Source organism: Bombus flavifrons, chromosome 8, assembly GCF_040668555.2.
Source record: "Bombus flavifrons isolate JBK064 chromosome 8, iyBomFlav1_principal, whole genome shotgun sequence".
NCBI lineage: Eukaryota > Metazoa > Arthropoda > Insecta > Hymenoptera > Apidae > Bombus > Bombus flavifrons.
Window position 1 is genome coordinate 5,765,200 of NC_138449.1, and position 19,570 is coordinate 5,784,769.

Here is a 19,570-nt window from a genome sequence, read left to right on the forward strand (position 1 = left end):
AGCTGCCGTCTCGACGTCCTATTCACCATCGCATGCTCCTATCCTTCCAGGAGTCTATAACGGCATTCCCACGCACTGAAATGAGAAATGGCCCGCAAGGCGAACGAGGAGTCGTTCGCTCCCTGTGCCTCACCATCGTGCCCTTCGCGTTACGCTGTGCGTTAAAACGATTGTCTGACTGTGAAAAGGTCTATTTCAGATACTATGCTTTTTCAGGCAAAAATTACTCTATTATGAGACATCTTGTATAGTTCACGCAATGACCGCGAATTTTAAAATTATGTTACGGGAAGGTTACAAAAAATAGCGGTTGATTTTTAAAAGAATTAGACTACTAACCGGAGCTATAAGTTAGCAAAGAAATTTTAGTCAATTCATACTAATCCATATCATTTCACTTGAGAAAGCAAATTACATGTATTTCAAAATTGACCATATTTGAGTGCATATATTTATAAACGCTGTCAAATTTTTGTAACCTTTTTATTGCAAAACAGCTTAACTATACACCTTCTTCTACAAATTCGACATGTAAGATGATATAAATTCACTTTGATTGTCATCTTATACAAAGGATGAAATGTGAACGCTAAATGGTACTCTTTCAGATGACTATGTAACTACAGGATATCCTATTTGAGTGTGTAAATAATTTTTATAGATAAATAATATTCTACTTAAGAATCCTTAAGGACTTAGAAAGCTAAAGCTAAAAAAAAATAAATAAATAAAAGATATCTGATAGAAAATTACGTATCCTAAAAATAGGTAATACAGAATCAAACTTGTGATTACTTCTTGGTCAGGCAACTGTTTTCCAACATTTTAAACATTGCGCGCTGCTTCACCGCTTTGTCATCTCATATTGGACAGCTTGTTGAGACAGCGGCGAGTTTCCCTCACGTAAACTAACCAGTACAGTTGACCGGTATTGAACTGTGGCTGGGCCAAAATTTACTGTGAATGACGAGGTCGTGATAGGTGACTGCGATTTTCAGCACAGACCTCGTGGTCTGCTCGATGAAACAGATCTCTCCCGTGATCAATCGAGCGTTCGTTTGTCGAAGGATGCACAATGTTCGTGGCAACAGTTCCGAGACATTGAAACGCTCATGGTAATTGATTTATAGAAGGCAATTCGGACTTGAGATTTGTGGCATGGACACGTGATACATAGAACTGATGACGTTATGGTGGATCTCGAAATTTGTAGATATACGTGGTACGGTTTGAAGGGAGAATATCTGAATCATAGGTAAGTATAGATCGAAGGTAAGGTACAGCTCGTTAGAAAAGTAGGTTAGACACAGTCAATATTACTCTTAATCTTCCATCTTCCCGATTGCAGTCGGCAGGACTCACCGTCGCTGTTATTCAACTCTTCGCGAAGAAAGGAAGCACATCCGACGGCTTGTTTGCCACGAGATAATTAACTCGAAACTTCGGCAGCACGAGATTGAAAGTCTCTTCAGACACGTTGCCATTGTTTCCCTCTCGATGAGAGTTCGGAAGAGACTCACGGTAGAAACCTCGTAAGGAGACTTTTCTCTATTTCGAACGACTAATTCATCAAAATGAAATTTAATTATCCAAATGACGAGGCTCCTTCATCGAACCTATTCTCGCTAATTTCAATCTCAACCTGATTAAAGCCGACTCGTTTCGAGTCTACATTGTTTCACGATTGACGATTCTATACGTAAAACGCTGTAGGTGCAGTGAGCCGTGAAGCCAACGAGGCGAACGCCTCGTTCTCGACACGCGTATCGACGAAAAATCGGTTTCTCGATGAAACGACCGTCGATGATACAGCTTTCAACGTTTCTCGTTTCAACTCCCTTGTTTCTTCCCCTTTTTTTCATGGAGCAAGAAAGGGAAATCGGAATGGAGGATCGACAGCCTGTAACACTTCAACGTCGATGCGGCTTCTCGTCGATGTGTAAAATTGAAAAAAAGGGACAGCAGACACTGATGTTTTTTTCACGTGGGAATAGAGACATGAGAGAATGTAGTTCTCGTTAGAAGCCATTCATGCTTTATAACAAATTTTAACACGAGATTTTCATTTGTATTAATATTTTTTGCGAAACTTTTATGATAACGCAAATTTGAAATAAATTACCAAATTAATGTTGAATTTTAATAATACTGGTACCAAGATTAAATTACTAAATCTACCAGAAATAAAAGTCGTTATACTTTAACGATAACAATATCAGAAATAAACGAAGGAAAGTATTGGCTTGTCCCAAAAGTTTCTTTCATTTTATTCCAATAGAACAAACTGGATCATACATAATTCAATAAAATAATATAAAACAAAACATGTTGTTTACTATTTCCTTATAAAAGGAAAGAAACTTTTGGGACAATCTAATAAATTGGATTCACACGAGAAAAATATCGAATTAATTTCGAATTGTATTAATATTGATACTAACATTAAATTACCATATCTATCAAAAGTAAAAATTGTTTAACAATAAAAGAGTCAAAAATAAACCGAATTCAAAATAGCGAAACATTCGAAATTCCATCTACTAACCCCAAATCCTTTTTCATAAAACTACATCACCTGTATATTCGTTCCCATCTTAATCCTATTCCTTTTCCAAATTGAACGTCCCTGAAACGCAACCTAAAATCTCCATATATGTATACTGTATACATATATACATACATGAATAATTACATTTTCTCGAAAACGGAGGGTAACAACCGTGGATTTTCACCGCGAAGCATAATCCAAACACAGATATTACATTCGTAAATATTATTCCAATCCCTTGAAGAATAACTGGAAGTACGCAATGTAGATTATAGTCTTCAAAATTCCGAGTAAATTTCACCCCTGTAGGTGGTAACATCAAGGGAATGGCAGCTTGCGACAAAATTACTCGCAGTGAGGGGACATTCGGGCTTGTCCCATAACAATACCGTCGAAGAATGGGGTAACTAATACAAATAAAGGGGAGGCAGTAACACCAAGTGGGATGGAAGCTGAGAACCCTCTGACGGATTCGCTGTTCCGTTTAATCGCCTCCTTTGTTTTGCTCTTGGCGGAGTAGACGCGCCTCCCTCTGAGAAAACGACTAAAGGCCGAGGGATGGAGGAGCGGAACAAGACAAGAAGACAGTTATATTGTTGCGCAAACTGGGTCAAATAAAAGTACATCGAAGCTAAACTGTGGATGGATAGTGAAAATACACTGACTCGATTGAAATCACGTTTTCACGCGCGTCTTTTTATTTTTCTTCGTTTTCTTTTTTTGCTGTTTGTTCGAGTATCGTTTTCCTCTGGGGAGAAGAAATTTTACTGAAGAGTAGTTGAAGTAGGAATGGGTCGTGGAAGAAAGCCTTCTGGTGTAATAACTTACTAATTAAAACTCAGACTAATTTTACAAAGTTCAATATTTATATTATTAGAATTGTAATTTTTTTATCTTTACGCGCAAATCTGCTTACCCAAATTAAAATATCATTGAAATTCGGAGGCTAATATATGAATTTTCTGAGAATTGAAATTTACTGCCAGTAAAAGAAATCAAAAACCTGCAAGCTCAAGTCAGAGGATCGTTAAAACCTGGAGACCCTGGTATTAATGCTACCACAATTCAATCCTACAACCATTAGAAGCAAAGGGAATCGGAAAGTTGTAAGACCGAGTTAAAAAGTCGTTGAATTTCGAAAGCTCAGGTGTTAATGGTCTTAGAATTTAAATCTACAGTCGCTAGTCGGTGGGAAACGAAAGAAATCGGGAACCTAGAACCTCGGGCCAGAGAGCCGTTGAAACCTCAAAGCTGTGGTATTAACGTTCCTAGAATTCAATTCTGCAACCGCCAGAAACAAAAGAAATTGAAAATTTCCTATCTCAGGGTTAGAAGTCTCTTAAATTCAAAAGCTCGGAAAAATAGTACAGTTTAAAATTAATACCCAAGTTAAAATTCCAAGCGCTCAAATATGTTAACTTGATTAATACAATTTTCGCAATTGTACAACTTTTTAATTCTAATGAAAATCGAAATCGATGGAAATCGGAACTGTGTGAATTTTGATAATTTTTAGAAAATTACTAAGTGATTAAATATGTAAATGAAATATAAACGATGGTAACTTGCATAATTGCTCGAATCAGCAGTTATTAAATTAAAAGGGCTTGCAAGTGAATCGTGGTGATTCGTTCATCGGAAAAATGAGAAAGGAACGGCTGCGAATATATTCGTTAACTCGAGCGTAACAATGAGGTCGATTAAGCTTTCCGTTTTTATCGTCGTGTCTCACTCTTTGATTTTCCCCCGTATTTCCTTTTTCTCATACACGTACACGTACACGTAACACGCTGCTCGTATCGGAATTCCGGCGGAGCTTGGAACTTTTTCACGCTCCACTATTCCCTAGATCTAAGTCGCAATTTCCATAAAAAAGATTTAGATCCGGCTTCCGCGCCACTCGACCGCTTCATACCTATTCATAACATGCAGATGCACGAAACGTCGTCCTTTTAGCTTGTGACCAAGGAAAAGGAACTCTCATCAGCCTTCAAAACGTTGCACAGAGTAATTTTCCGATTTTTATATTATAATTCATTTGAATTCAATAGCGAGAGATAAACCTTGTTTCTAAAACCAATTCAAATATTTCAAAATTACTAAATATTTAATATCATACTTGCCGGTTTCTGCGATGTGAATTATCTTCTTTAGAGTGAAGTGAATAAAAACCATTCTGCTCTATTTTTATAAAATAATATAAAATAAATTAAATTGACTTCGTCATCGATATTGTAACATGCTCTTTAATTGCAATAATGTAAGATCACACTATATAAATATTGTAACTAAGAAACGTTATTCTATGTTAATCCTAACATTGTGCTAATTATAATTTTCTTCTTTTATATCATAGATACAAGATATAATAGAGCGTATGTATAATCTTACAGTATAATACAATTCTTAACCAATATAATTCAATAAAAATTACAGATCCTCGTATCCATTCTAGTAGTTTAAAGAGTTAATCGCGACTCCTTTATCGCAACTTCGTTTTCCTTCGTTGCAACTTCGGAAAAGCGATATACCGCGATATTAGTAAATCTTCTCTGTTCGATACTTCCCTGGAGCTTGATAAAAAGACATATTGCTAAAGTTTGCGGGATGAAACCACAGGACGTTCGAAATTCCCAAGTTGCATTCCTCTGTCAGGAGAATTCGAACGTGCGTCCACGCCTTTCCAAGATACGTCTACACAACGGCATAAATACTTTTGCTTTCTTCGATGGGACTTTTATTACCGTGGGGAGAAATTACTAAAAACTTATCGCGATCGTAAAGTACCACGGAGAACCATCATTTGTGACTTCAGGAGACCACATGTCCGATACCATAATCGAAATCGACGTTCCGATATCAGTTTGGATTTTCACAACGAATGTCCCTTTCCTGTTCCGATCTTCTATCGATTTCCTGTTATGGCATCGTGCAGCTATCCCAGCGATGTTCTATCTTAACACATTTATCACTGAAATATATTGTGCGTACTTTATACTTTATATATGTTGCGTACGTGTGTGCTTCCTAATTCTATTATTACATAAAAGTATTACAATTTGATTTTATCTTTTGTTTAGAGTAGCTTATAGAAAGTGTTATAGATATGGAAATGGACGAAAGTTACAGATTCCTATAGTTTGTAGAATTACAAATGATTTTTACAAATTTATAAAATGTTCTGCCCAAGAGTGATTGAAATGAGCTGTATTCGTAAGGATCTCGACAGATGAAAGTATTGGATGGAGAGTTAGTGTTTAAGTTTTTTTTTAGATCTCACGAACACTTCAGTGTTGTATGTTATTAGAAACGTATTAGCTTCTTGAATTTTACTATTATCAACGTCTTAATAGCCCAGTAACGCATTGCCAAAGACGATTCAAATAAACAAAATACACAAGGTCATATCAATATCAAAAACGGAAGAACAATCCATCTAATATTAATATCTAATCAATCTATCAATACAATTACGCCGTATAATCAAGCATACGATCGTTGAATATCTATCATTCAAATTTTTCAAAAACCTGTTCCGTTCTAATGGAGACCATTCTAGTCCACTTTCAATAATTCCCTAATCCAATGTATAAAGAGCGAAAACAAAATCAACGCCGGGCTTTCACGGTTTAACGGTTGCAAAAGGGATAGAAAATCATTAATGGAGAGGAACGAAGGGAACGAAGACGCAAACGTTAGCTGAAACGGTATAAGTAATTGAAATGTTTCGATAGAGGGAAGAAACGATGAAGAAGAAACGTTCGATTTCGTTTCGACTTGACCGAACCCAGGTATACGGCAAGCACGATAAACTGAGAGCAAAGACTTCAAACGACGTATCTCGAGCAACTTCGAGTATCTTCCTAAATTTGGAAATGAGGAAAATGGCCACTGGTCGAGGGAAGTCGAACGCCGTATTTTGACTGGACCACTGCAGATGTTACGTCACGTTTGTAGAAACGATACGGTGGTTTGATTGATCAAAGGGAACACGTTTCTGATGAGTATCCAACCCGAGATACCTTCGTGCCCTTTTATTTTTTCCCTTTTTTATTTTTTCTCTTTCTTTTTTGTCTTTTTGCTCCTCTTTTTCTTCCAGCCAGGACCAGGTTTTCCAGCGTCAATTACGCTCATCCACCGACCAAAATGAAGGCACTCCTCGGTAAAGTTTTTTCTTTTAGAAGTGCGCATCCGTACCTTCCGCTGGCAAAGGCACCAACGAATTGGATTTACCACCAGACCCATACTACCCTCTCAGAGCTCTTATGTTACTTCCATTACGATCGCGACACGATCTGATCAGAGCCGATGGATGCTTTTTAGGAAAATCACAGACGAATGGAACATACATACGCTACATTGGAATGGAGAACACTAGATTGGAATCGGTGATTTGATTTGCTCGAGTGTCGCGTTACTACTGTTGGATGCTGTTGATTAATTGCTCGTGACAAATTGATGCTCCATGAATCATATTGCTCTAACATTTCACAGATGTAAAGTTGAACGATTTTTAAAATAAATAAAGTAGAAATGCGATCAATGAAAGGTCAATTAAAATAAATAATATAGTAACACGACCGATGAAAATACGATAACCCAACCAATCGTAAACTATAATTTCGATCCAGTGACCTAGAAATTCCTAGTAGCTACGTATGTGCAGATACGTTATTGACCAATTCTCAAGTGCAACAACAAATTTTCACGTAGAAAAGTAGACTGTCGAATGAAGTGTCTAAAGTATAAAATCAAATAACGAAAGAATATTTCACGATCAGAGCTGTCAGCGCAAAAATTAATTCACCATTCTTCGAAAATTAGGCCAAAAGCCTTAGCTTACCGTCATTCGATCGTTCACAATGTTGAATGATCCATTTGAAGGAAACAGATCGACAATCAGGGAGAGCTGCTTCGATCACCTCCCACAGGAGCCATTTCCGGAGTCAAGCTTTCCACCGAGCCCGTTTGTCGGCTACGAGCTTTCGTCGCAGCCCCAGTAAAATACCCATCAGGAGTATCCACGTCTACATCCAGTCTGGTCAGGACGCTCCGATTTGATGGACGACGTTGTCGATTCAACGACGAAGCAATTGCTGCCCGAATGCCAGCAGCGTCGCGTTACTCGAGCACTTTCGATTGTCTATTCACCTTGAAACCGCAACCGTTTCCAGAACTACCGTTTCCACGCGGCTGCGCTATTTTCTCGCACGATCGACGACCGCGAATTCACACGTGTTCCCATTATTCTAAATCTGCGTGACGCTTGTTCACTAAGGAAGATTACAGCTTTGGACACAGCGTGCTCTTTGCTTTCTGTGTTTTCCTTTTATTGGGAAAGAATAACTTGTCTCTGATGCGATCTCACGCTGTGCGAATAACATTGCTCTTAATTAATTATGCTTTGTAGAAATGTTGATGTGACAACTTTTATTCAGGAAATGTAAAATATATATAGATCATAAATGAATTGATCTGCCTTTATATTTCTTCCTTTCGAATTTTTATTTATATTAAGAATGGTATCAAACATTTGACGTGATGAATTTTTGTATAATGTGGAGTATGGAGACTTTGATAAGTATCCCAGAAGTGTTTCTGATCTTTTCAAAGGATAGAGTAGTAAGTAAATTAGATTTGGCCGTAAACGGCTCTGTCTATGTAACAATATAATAATTATAAGTTAAAAATGATGATAGACTACTATTTTATATGCCAAGACCGCTATTATTTTCTTCTAGGAGACATGAAAAATTTGAGTAGATCCTTTTACGGAAATAAAAATGGAGATTTGAAGAAGCCCTCGCCTGAGAGTTGTAGAAGTAAAACGTAACTTCCATGATCCGGCGGATTTCTATATAGCTCATACATCAAGAAATTTATTATACTTTCATTGAATCTGACCCAAGTTTAACAATACAAACGGCTCCTACTTGGAAGTATCATATTTTCCGAACGTTTTTCCCATTCAGTAAAAAGATAATCTTTCTCTTACGATCTCATGAAAGTCGATCGTAAAATATCCCACAAAAGGGTCCAACTACCTAATTTACGAAGTTGTTTTCACGACGAATGAAAAAGGAAGCTGAAAAGAAAAGAATCTTATATTTTCTTATCGAATCTATTGGCCCATTGTAAAGTATCGAAACTTCCATGCAAATCGTTGCTGAAGTTTTAACGAGGCATTTAAGACAATGCCTCGTGCAATAGACTATTGATGGACAAGGTGAAGGTAACAAAAGGGGAAAACGTAATGCCATTTAATAATATGAAAATAATTGATCGGAGCTTATATAATATATTATCAAACATGTGAATGCACGCTAGCCTAGTACCTGAAAACATACTGACAGGAGAATCTCTTTCGTTATTACGTCATACAAGAAACCTGCATTGAACTTTCTATAGTAAACAATGCACTATTGTATCGTAGAAATATGTATTTGCAAACAGCTTTTCACATAACTAATGATTAATAATATCTGTAGATTAATAATGAAAATAATAATGGAGTAATAGCAATTTGATTATATCATAACTTTTGTTTTATACGACAAAGATATTTTGTCAAAATTTTCCACGTATATATCTTCTTTCATTTTATACGATCATTTCTCTGAGACATTTAACCATTTCTATCTAAAATCTTTATAATAATAATCTTATTCTTTTGTCATACAATAATCTATATCACTTATTTTCAGTTCAAATATCCTTTCTTCGTACCTATAACATTCTAGACCAGGTATGTACTTATCTACTTCGTACATCTATCATCCTATTCTAAACACTCTTGACACGCTCGATAAAATCCTATCGCCTTCACAGTGATACTCTTACAAAAATTTCTGACACGCTTTTCATCATATCGTATCATGTTTCAGGCTGAAATTCCAATCTTTATATTAACTTTCCAATTTCTATAGATACCTACAGGCGCCTCTCTTCGTTCTATGTTACACGTATTTCCAAATATCCTGTTAATTCGAATTAATAAAAATCTCTGACGAAAAAAATCTCCGACGAAAATCCAAGGGTCAATTTCTATTCAAACAGCAATATTTATATAATATATTCCACCTCGCACAAATTATTCCATCCTCCCCTAGAGGAAGGAATAATTGCAACCAAAGGACGGCCGTACAAACCGATCGTATATCCACAGAAAGTCGAAACCATGCATAGAGATGGTCGAGTATCCCACAGGACCCCATACAAAGGTCACCATTGACCCTACGTCGGCCAAACAATTTCCCCACAATGCATTCGATATTAGCGACAGCGTGGAGACGCACGCAGGGAATTTTCCGGTGAAATAGATACGTGGCATCTAACAGAATTTATTCAAATCCCTATCGTTCTGGTCTCTGTGGCGCAATAAGCCAGCGCCGCCCGTGGTTTTATGAATAATGCAACGCTTCTGGTGGCTCCTTCTTTTGCGCTTAGAACGCGAGACAGCCGGCGCGTATAAGAGCCATAGGTGTGCCCGGTTCTTAAGAAGTGTGCAAGCTCGTATCGGTGACAGAATGGCGGGCAAGGAGATGAAGATTTGCCCTATTCGCCGTGTGAAGCGCAGTTGACACACTTTCTAGGCTGCGATCGATACGTCACCCATACCATAGAGGAGTAAGAAGATCATTGTGGTCTGTGGATTGCCAATAGAGAATGCATGTGTATATGAGAGAGAGAGAGGAGGAGGTGAGGAGTTTAATTCGTAATGGTGTATTCTCTGCGAGTGATACGAGTATCGATCGCGACGCAACTGCTGTTGCACGCCGTCACGCTAATGCAACGACAACGTCGATCATCGGGACCGCTGAATTTTCAACAGAACGCGTGTCTCCAGGTTCTACGATTATGCTTCGTAGTTTCGAACACTGGCTGCGAGCTGATCACTACAGCGCAATGTGGTTTGGAAACTGTGGAAGGAGGAATTCTTGATTCTGATGGCTTCTCGTGGTTTAATGGCATATCAGGATTGATTCCAATTAGCGGACAGGCGTTTTAAAGATACTTTGTAGAGGTTGATTTATTTCTTACTTACAATTACAGCTTCCAATAATTTATTAGATAGATAGAAGAGTATGTTAATATGAATCAGCATACACGAGTATGAGTTGATCATTGTGATGTAGTTTAGGAATCGAGAAGTGAAGAATTTTTTATTTCTGGTAGTTCTAGTTTGAGGTAGATTCTGGTCGGTGTTTTAAGGAAACGTTGTAAACATTACTGTTTCTTTTTCATAGAATATGAACTAATCTATTAGAGGGATAGATTATACTAATTATGTGTTAACAAAATAAAATGAAAATTCAGATTAATCCCAAAGACTCATAGTCAGCAGATAAAAGTAAATGTCCTATTATTCAGTCGTATAATATACGATTACAAGTATTATATGATTATATATGTGTACATAATAATAATATCAATACTGATGTTACATTTATTATTGGTACAACTACCGATACAAATGAAAATTGGAACGTGGTACGATACAGCATGTTTGAATGTGTATTTGCAGAGTCAGTTATGTTGCATGACGTTTGATAGATTGACTGTATTTTACGTGTGATCTTGATGGATCGCCTGGCCGCTGTTGGATTTATCGCCGAATTCACCACGACGGAGCTTCTCGCGAATATTCTTCGCCCAACTAATTTGAAGCGAAGATGTCGGAGTCGCGTGAAATCCGACTTTTAAACTTAACGACAATCTCACGTGGAACTGGGTAACGTAATAGGACTTCTCAGAACTTTATCACGTGAATAATAGATAAAATCATATTTCAAAGAACTTGTTGGTTGACGGGATAGCTTGTCGGTGACAGAAATGAACGTCGTCTAATCAGCGATGACATATCTTTTTTTTCATACGTTAAAAACACATCAAAGAGTTCATCGAATACATCATTCTTCGAATTATTGTTTCTTATCTTTAATTCTGGGAAGTAACGTGCTATTAGAAGTCGAGATTTTTTAAAATATTATAATCTACGATAATGCAGACTACAGGATACAGAGATAGAGAATTAGATAGTATATTATAGACATTAATAAACCGTAGTCATCAATCATTCTGTACGATCCTGTGTGCATTCGCACTTGGATAATTTTTCAAATCAGCAAAATAAATTTAGTTGCCATCATCATGCAATATGTAGAATCGGTAGACAATACCCACATATACACTACTACTCTTTAGTATACTTAGGATAAGCATAAATTACAGCACATTTAGTTATAAAATAAAATAGATATTTATCAATCGCGTGTATAAAGAAAACTGAATTTCTAAGATTTCATTACAATTCGTGTTTAGAAGCAAACGTTCTGTGACTTATTACTGATGACTATTTACAACTATATAAATTTAAAAACTCTATTGCATCTTTTTGATAATGCACAATAGGTTTACAATCCCTTTAAAAGTTCCTCAATATAACCTGCTAAAATTATTTTTGAAAAAAACCTCGATAGATTTAGAAGAAACCAGAAATCGATAAATCTCGTAAACAGTCATACTACAATTTCAAAGCACTTCATCGAGACGCCAACGAAATTAGAGTCCGACACGTGCATCCATGAGCCATATCGAGAATGCAATCAAACTCGAGCGTTAATTCGATTAAATTCACGAACAGAGTACGCCATTCCATTTGTCGTTTATCGCGCTTTAAAACGACCAATTGACGATAACGGAACTGCAAGGAACTAGATATAGTCGATAATACATATTTATCGCTTTAAAACAAACAATTTTATTATTGTGTTATTGTAACGAGATTTAACCGAAGCTTAATTTTATGACGTGAGCTTTCTTCGAAATCCGTTTATACTTAAGTAGCTGGCTTCGAATGTTTGAATATACTGCTCGCGGCTGTCCAATGTTAAATCATCGTACTAGCAAATAATCTAATTCCTATAACTGCTGACATCTCGTCTCCTTTTCTAAAACCATATTTAAATAGGAAAGTAATTCGTGGGTTAAGAAGGATTCAGACGCTAAGAAGAAACAGCAAATTTTAACGCGATGGAAATTGCTAGATTTCAAGCAAGATTTAGATTTAGAACGGAAGTCTTGATTTATAACCGTATGCTAATTGGAACATGCACTGCGGTTAAGGACTTTGTGAGAATTTGTTTGAGAAACTGGGTTTCGGGGATTTAGAATGAATTTGAAATTGATACATTACGAGCTGGTATAATTAGAAAATTAGGGGATCAAGAATATTCATGGTCCCTTGAGTTGCACTATTCAGCGTTGTAAAAATAAAGTAGCACTCGAAATTATTACCTTCGTCCTCTAAATATTTCTAACAGAGGTAAAAAAACATGCCAGACATAGTCGCATTTTTCATCTCCATTTATAGATTATGCTCCTTGAGTTTAACTAGGAAAATTGGAAAATCCAATATAAATATATAAATATAAATCCACAATAAAATATCCAAAGTAAATTACTCAGTATAATACGTAATAAATAAAACAAATTTCTACTTGTTTCTGTAATTATTTACATAAAGATTGCGTAAGTATCCGCAGTCTAATTGTTAACACCAATTATTACAATCATAACTCTACACATATTTCTTTGATCCAATCCTACCTCAAAAATCTAACTTAAGATAAAACTTTCTTTCTTTCTAACCACCTCGCATTCATTCTCTTCACACATGGTATACCATTTTCAGCTTCAAAAAATTTGCAAGAGAGGAAACGTCGAACATTTATCGAGCAAACACAACATCTCCTTGATCGACCGTTGCCTTTTGAGTTTCTTTCGCCTAAAGCGACTAAAGTCAGGAAACTCACCGGTATTCGGAACCCTCGCTCAGCTGTCTGACCGTAATAGGGAATTCATTGGGTCCGTGTGCCTTCAGGAGCTCCTGCAACCGCACCAACCCTTCGTTATTCTCGTAGATGATGGTAAAGCTCTTCCAGCCCCAGGCTTTCACCAAATCAACGTATGCCTGAAACACAGTAGTCGCTTATTAGCCAGAATCGCGAACCTCGAACGACGATCCGTCGTCTCACTAGGAAATACTTTACTCCGTTCCCGGTAATACCGGATTCCATGAACTAGTTTGCATGTACGAGTTTTCTGACGCGATTCAAACTTTCAAAGGTGTAATGGACCGTGCGAGGACGAACACGACGATGCACCATGCAAATGAGAGCACACCCGACTTTATCGCGATTGATAAATTAGTCGGTTGCTGGCAAGGTTATAGAGTCTGAATGGAAGATGTTTCGATTTAATAAAACGGAAACTTGTAATTCTAGTTCTTCGGCCGTATCTTATGCGGTACAACTGTTCCAAGATTTTGTGGCAAGATTTAGTTTAGACTCTACATTCTAAAAGATTTATTAGTGAACTTTTTGCTGACAATGAATTAGGTTTGAGATTTGTATGATATGAATTATTAATAAGAGTTGATTTAGAATTAGATATGATAATAATCAATTCATATATCGTTATGTTACGACAATAGGCGGATAGATTTCTTCAAAATATAACTCGAATGATATTTCTAGTTTTCTTGAGAGAAATACATTTATTATACAAATATCCCAAAGAGCGTATTTCTTGGAAAAAATTATGTTCATAGATATTCATCTAAAATATATCATTCTTATATTTAATATATTTTCATTTAATATATCATTCTTAACATTCGTCTGTAATTTTTGTATCTATTAGATATTCATATCTAAATATAGATGATTCACAATTATCTTGATATTTAAAAACGCGTTCAGATTGTTTACAAGTAAAGATTTATCTGTAATTCAATGATTAGTTTTTAATGGAAATAACATTCTATTTTGTAATTTTTACACTAAAAATGTAGATATATGTACTAGTTTCTTTTTAATGGATGAGGACGATTTAATTGGTATTATTAACGTTAAATGTGTAACGGTACAATTACTATAGAAACAAGTAATAATCAATGATATCTCATTACCACGTTAAATAAGTAAATAAACGACGAAAACTGAATGACTAATGGTTTAAACTCGAACGATAAATATTATACATTTTAATCGAGGTTCGTCTTCTTGGAATCGTCCTCTGCCAAACTCAAATCGATCGCGGCAATTAATTTTAACAGAACGTAACGGTCTGGAAACCGGCCGCGCCCTTCAATTATCAATTTTCACTTTAGATTCCATTGGAATGTTAGATTGCAATCCGTCCCGATGAAATATCGATAACGTTACCTATAAATTGAAACTATCACGGATGTTCTATGGACGCCATTATTGCGGCCATGAGATGCTATAAAATATCATGGTCATACATGTAGCAACGTCCTATCTTCATGTTGGTGATACTTTTAGTCATATCTTTGCGCGAGTTTCGTTTTCTCCGTTACAGAAACGCTGATGACGACGATCACGACCGTCGATTTTTCTGCATTCTTTGATTTCCCGAGCAAGAAGCTTAATAGTAGATATCATTCCAGTTTGACTCGATGGAACACTCTTCGTACTGCAATGTATCTTCTCTATTATTTATTATATCCAGGATCTGCATCCTCAAACGAGAAGCTAAAATGGTGAAACGATGTAAGTGCAAAAAAAAAAAAAAAAAAAGAGAATGGAAAATGAGATTTTAGCGAAAAAGAGGTGTATATTTCAAATTTGATGTGCGATGAAAATAGATGATAGAAATACAGAGATCATAGAAATTAGAATTTATTTTAGATTTTAAGACTGTCACAAGACAGAATTATGATGTCAAATGTCAAGTAAATTAAGATTAAAAAAGGCAAAAAATAAATGAATAATAAGAAGCTATGAATAAAATTACCTATATGTAGATATTGAATAAATTTAATTAATCCTATAGATCTATTTTTCCAATGTCAAAATTAATAGGAAAGTTTCTACCATTGAAATTTTTATTTCTGGCATTTAAATCGTTTACCATTTCCACTTTTGAAACATTTTCGAACTGGAATTACATTGAAAAAATTGAAACTTCGTAATTCAATTGTAAAATCACTATGCATTAAATATTTTTTTAAAGTGACTGAAGACTCTGAAGCTACTCAAGGTTTAATGTCGAGGACACGAAAACGCAGAAATTAATAAAGCCTCTCGTGGTTCGCAGTCAACTATTTACTTCGTGATATAAGGTCAACTATTTCGCAAGAATCTTCTCTTTATGTTGCTCCCAGAGACGGAATTTTGACTTCGCCGGAACAATGGAAAAACTATGAAAAATGGAAAAATCGCAAAAAATTCCCGTCGTTACTATTATCTTCCGCTTCAACCATTTCTATCATTGATCATCTCAGAACTCACTTCTGAGGTCCAGCTACTTCTTTTTGTGCAAATAAACACAGTGTCAACTATCATTATTCCTCGACTTGTACCGATTAGATAACATTGCTATCTAAATTTTTCTCATGAGGTCGAGATATCCTGCAACGCAATTTGTTCGTAGAACATGATAATACTTTACAACATGGTGTCGTTCATAGGACGTTTCAATTTTCCATATGTAAAATTCAAAGTATCTGTTGTGTATTCCAAATAACATTTAACCCGTTTGTTTCAACAGGAACAATTCATTACACTAAATGTCTACTGAGTATTGCAAATAGCATTTGATCCTTCTTTTTCAACATATCACATTCACTACTCCAAATTCCAACTAACACTAAATCCTTTCCCATTAGGTACAATTCGTTACACTAAATATTTATTACGTATTTCGAATAACATTTGGTTCTTCTTCTGCAATATTAAAAATTCGTCTGACTATCTGTTCAAACTATGGTTATATAAATCTGTTTTTTTTGCCTACCATTTTAATAAAGAATATTGATATAATAAATTTGGATGCTCATAAAAATTATTACTTTTGATGTTGCTATGTGGTGCGTTGTGTAAAAATTTCTTTATGCCTTTTCATTCTTCCAAATATATAACGATAAAATTTGCTACGGCAAGAATCTTAAAAAATAACATTTACTCATAAACCCTGAAGAATCGTGATAATAAAACGCAACAGATGTTGCAAGACTTTCGCACAACACAGTACGCAACAAGATGTTTCGTAAACGTGCAGGTGTATAAGTTTCACGAACAACTAGAAAAAGGTCTGGTCCGGTAATATCGATCAGAAGTTAAAGAAGTTTAGAGCCGCGGTTCTACGCTCGGCAACTGTGCCGCTGATGTTTCGAAAGTTAGCAAGGGTGCGCGGGCCTGGCGCGTATTTAGCCCCGGCTATAGCTTTTCTATGGGGAAGGCTGGGCTTTTACGTGGAAAACGACTATTACAGCCGGCCGGCTCTCTGCAATGGCCGAATCGAGACCCAGGAAGCAACTTCGCGACTGAGTTTTCACGAGGATCCGCCTTGGCGGTAACTCGCGTTTCGAACCCGCTTTTCCGATAATCCGAACTTCCTAAAAGCGCCGCTGTATATTTTCCGGCGAGTAACTTTCGCCAGTATGGAGCGGAGTATCCGCCTTCTTTCTCTTTCACTCTCTCTCTCTTTCTCTCTCTCTCTCTCTCTCTCTTTCTCCACCCCTTTCAGTCTCTTTCACACAACCCACCCTCTTCTCAAAAGGTTATGCTTTTCAGGTTTTACAGCAACCACCATGCGGCGCAAACTCGTTCCCAGATTTTGCCTAAGATATCTTGAACGAAACACGAAGTACCTTGGCTAGCGTACACAGGATTCGAGGATAAATTCAAATTGGCTTGTTTACTAAACCATCGATTGCCAGTGCTCGAGACTGCATCAATTTTTCAGCGGTTTCTACTTTATTTGCCGTTGGAATAAGCTTTTTAGACCATCTCGTTTTATCTTTGATCGGGCGCTTTTTAGACTGTTAAGAGTCCTTTCTTTGATCGAGACAACTCGTTTAATGGAGGGTTCTTCGGGAACTCGTTCTTTTGAGAAAAACTAAGGGTTGAAAAATGGGGGTAGAATGATGTTATGGTAGGTGGATTACAATGGATTGTTGGTTTTGTAGGTTGGGTGAAAGATATTGATTGTTTTAACTGAGATTTTCATTAATTAGCCTATCTGTGACCTCTTATATAATGTTCTATTAATTGATAATAGCAGTAAATTGATAAGTGACATGGGTAGATAAGTTTCTATCACATAAATTGCTTTCTATCATTTTTCTTGAAGAGGATGACTAACTAACCGATCTGCATAATTTATACATTTTCGTTTCATTATATCTATAGGGGAAATTATTAATACCAGTAATTTATAACTCGTAGCTCCGAACTGTCGGATTCATTTCTTAAATTTCGTGTTTTTTAGTTTCTCCTTTATTAGTCGATGAGTCTGATAAAAATGATTTGACGTGACAATTATGATGCGGTGCCAATTACCCGGTATTAATATTAATATATCCAATATAAAAACCGATAATTAGAAATCAACGATGACATCGTGGAGCGATGTGTCTGTAATTTCCAAGAGTGATCAGGATTCTGATTACACCGTGTTCTGATGGAAAAAATGCGCATCAGTGAATGCGCGACAGACAGGACACGTCATAAACCTGATCGTTTAATGAACGCGTTCCACTGTCTGCGCAACGAGTATTAAATTCCTCGGCGTCTATATCGTTCATTTTTCACGTATTATCAATATTTCTAGAGCAATAAGTAGAGGGCGAATGGGCACGATGCCCTTTAAATTAGATTCATTATTAAATTATTGAGAAACGAATATTTGCTAGCTTGAACTATTCGTAGTTGAAGGCAGTAAAGCGTGTTTTACAAATAGTACATGGCAATCGAGCAATGTCTCGAATTGTACAGAAGGATCCAGTGGAAGTGTTCAAGCAGCGAACTTTCGAACAGATCTACGAATACTCGAAATTGGCTTTACAAGATGCTTTTACGAAGTCTCGGGTCACCTATGTGCTACGGATAGACACGAAGTATTTAGAGACAGTTACAAACACGAGACGTTCCAGCTTTGGCGCATTCTGAACATGTCAATCACAGGGAATTTAATGAAAAGGACATACTGAGCATATAGATTAACATATTAATACGAGTAAGGAATATTAATTTACTGACCTGGAAATATTTAATCTCCAATATTTAGCAAGCAATTTACTGTCCTGGAATGCGACCCCTTAAGTTCTAGACTCTTACGAAATATTAAGGATGCCAGGTATTTCATCTAAATTGAGGATTTCTGTTAACTTTCCTACTTTGAAAGATCCGGAAAATGTTATAAAGAAATTCTTTCCTCCGAAGCAGCAATTATTTTTAACGAAGCCTCGAGTGAAAAGAATTTATTCTATATTTTTTCATGTATTATAAAATCATCCCATTTGTACCATCAGTACTAGAACACTCTGTATATAGATAAATTCTACGTATATAAGAGTAATAAAACTCAATGCATGTTTAAAAAAAAGTCTGGAATGAGTTTATTACTCAATTTAATGCTATAACGATATTTTGATTTGCAAATTATCCTCAGCTACCCTAATTACCACAAACATGAATTTAAGAAATATCCACGCGTACTAAACTGCCAGACGCTTTTAACTCAAGTTCTCGACAATGGCGTAACGTGGAAGAGCTGGCGCCTCTTCGAGCGCGCGAACGGCACCCAACAAGCTCGTGAAAGCGTTTCGAGGTCTGAGCGCGAGACTTACCCAGATTTCCTCGACACGAGCACAGGGAATTAATATCACGCACGGTGCATGAAGATCGTGGTCGACTTGCGATACGGAATGACAAACGCGAACGTGCACTGTTCGGAAATGTGTATGCAAATACAAGGCAATGGAGCTAGTGTAGTTCAAGAAAAAAGAAACGAAACAACCATCTGGGGAGGAATAAATCCGCCGTGAATCGGAATTGTCCAAGGGCATACCATGTGTCTACTATAATCGTAGAAAATACGCTGTAAATCTGACCGTGACAACTATTCCCGGTATTTCTACTCGAGCGCTCGGCTTTCGCGCTTTGCAAGCAGCCAGTATGTGCAAATCGTGAGTCAGGAACGGCCACGTTTTCC

The 19,570-nt window shown here is 36.6% G+C and overlaps 1 protein-coding gene across 1 annotated transcript in view; it reads right to left on the reverse strand.

Moving 5' to 3' along the window:
* KaiR1D (Kainate-type ionotropic glutamate receptor subunit 1D) overlaps nucleotides 1-19,570 on the reverse strand; it is a 260,767-nt gene that overhangs the window by 87,729 nt on the left and 153,468 nt on the right. The window contains exon 5 of the mRNA XM_069119110.1: nucleotides 13,363-13,520. Coding sequence (XP_068975211.1) covers nucleotides 13,363-13,520 — 158 coding nt within the window. The remainder of the gene's footprint in view (nucleotides 1-13,362; nucleotides 13,521-19,570) is intronic.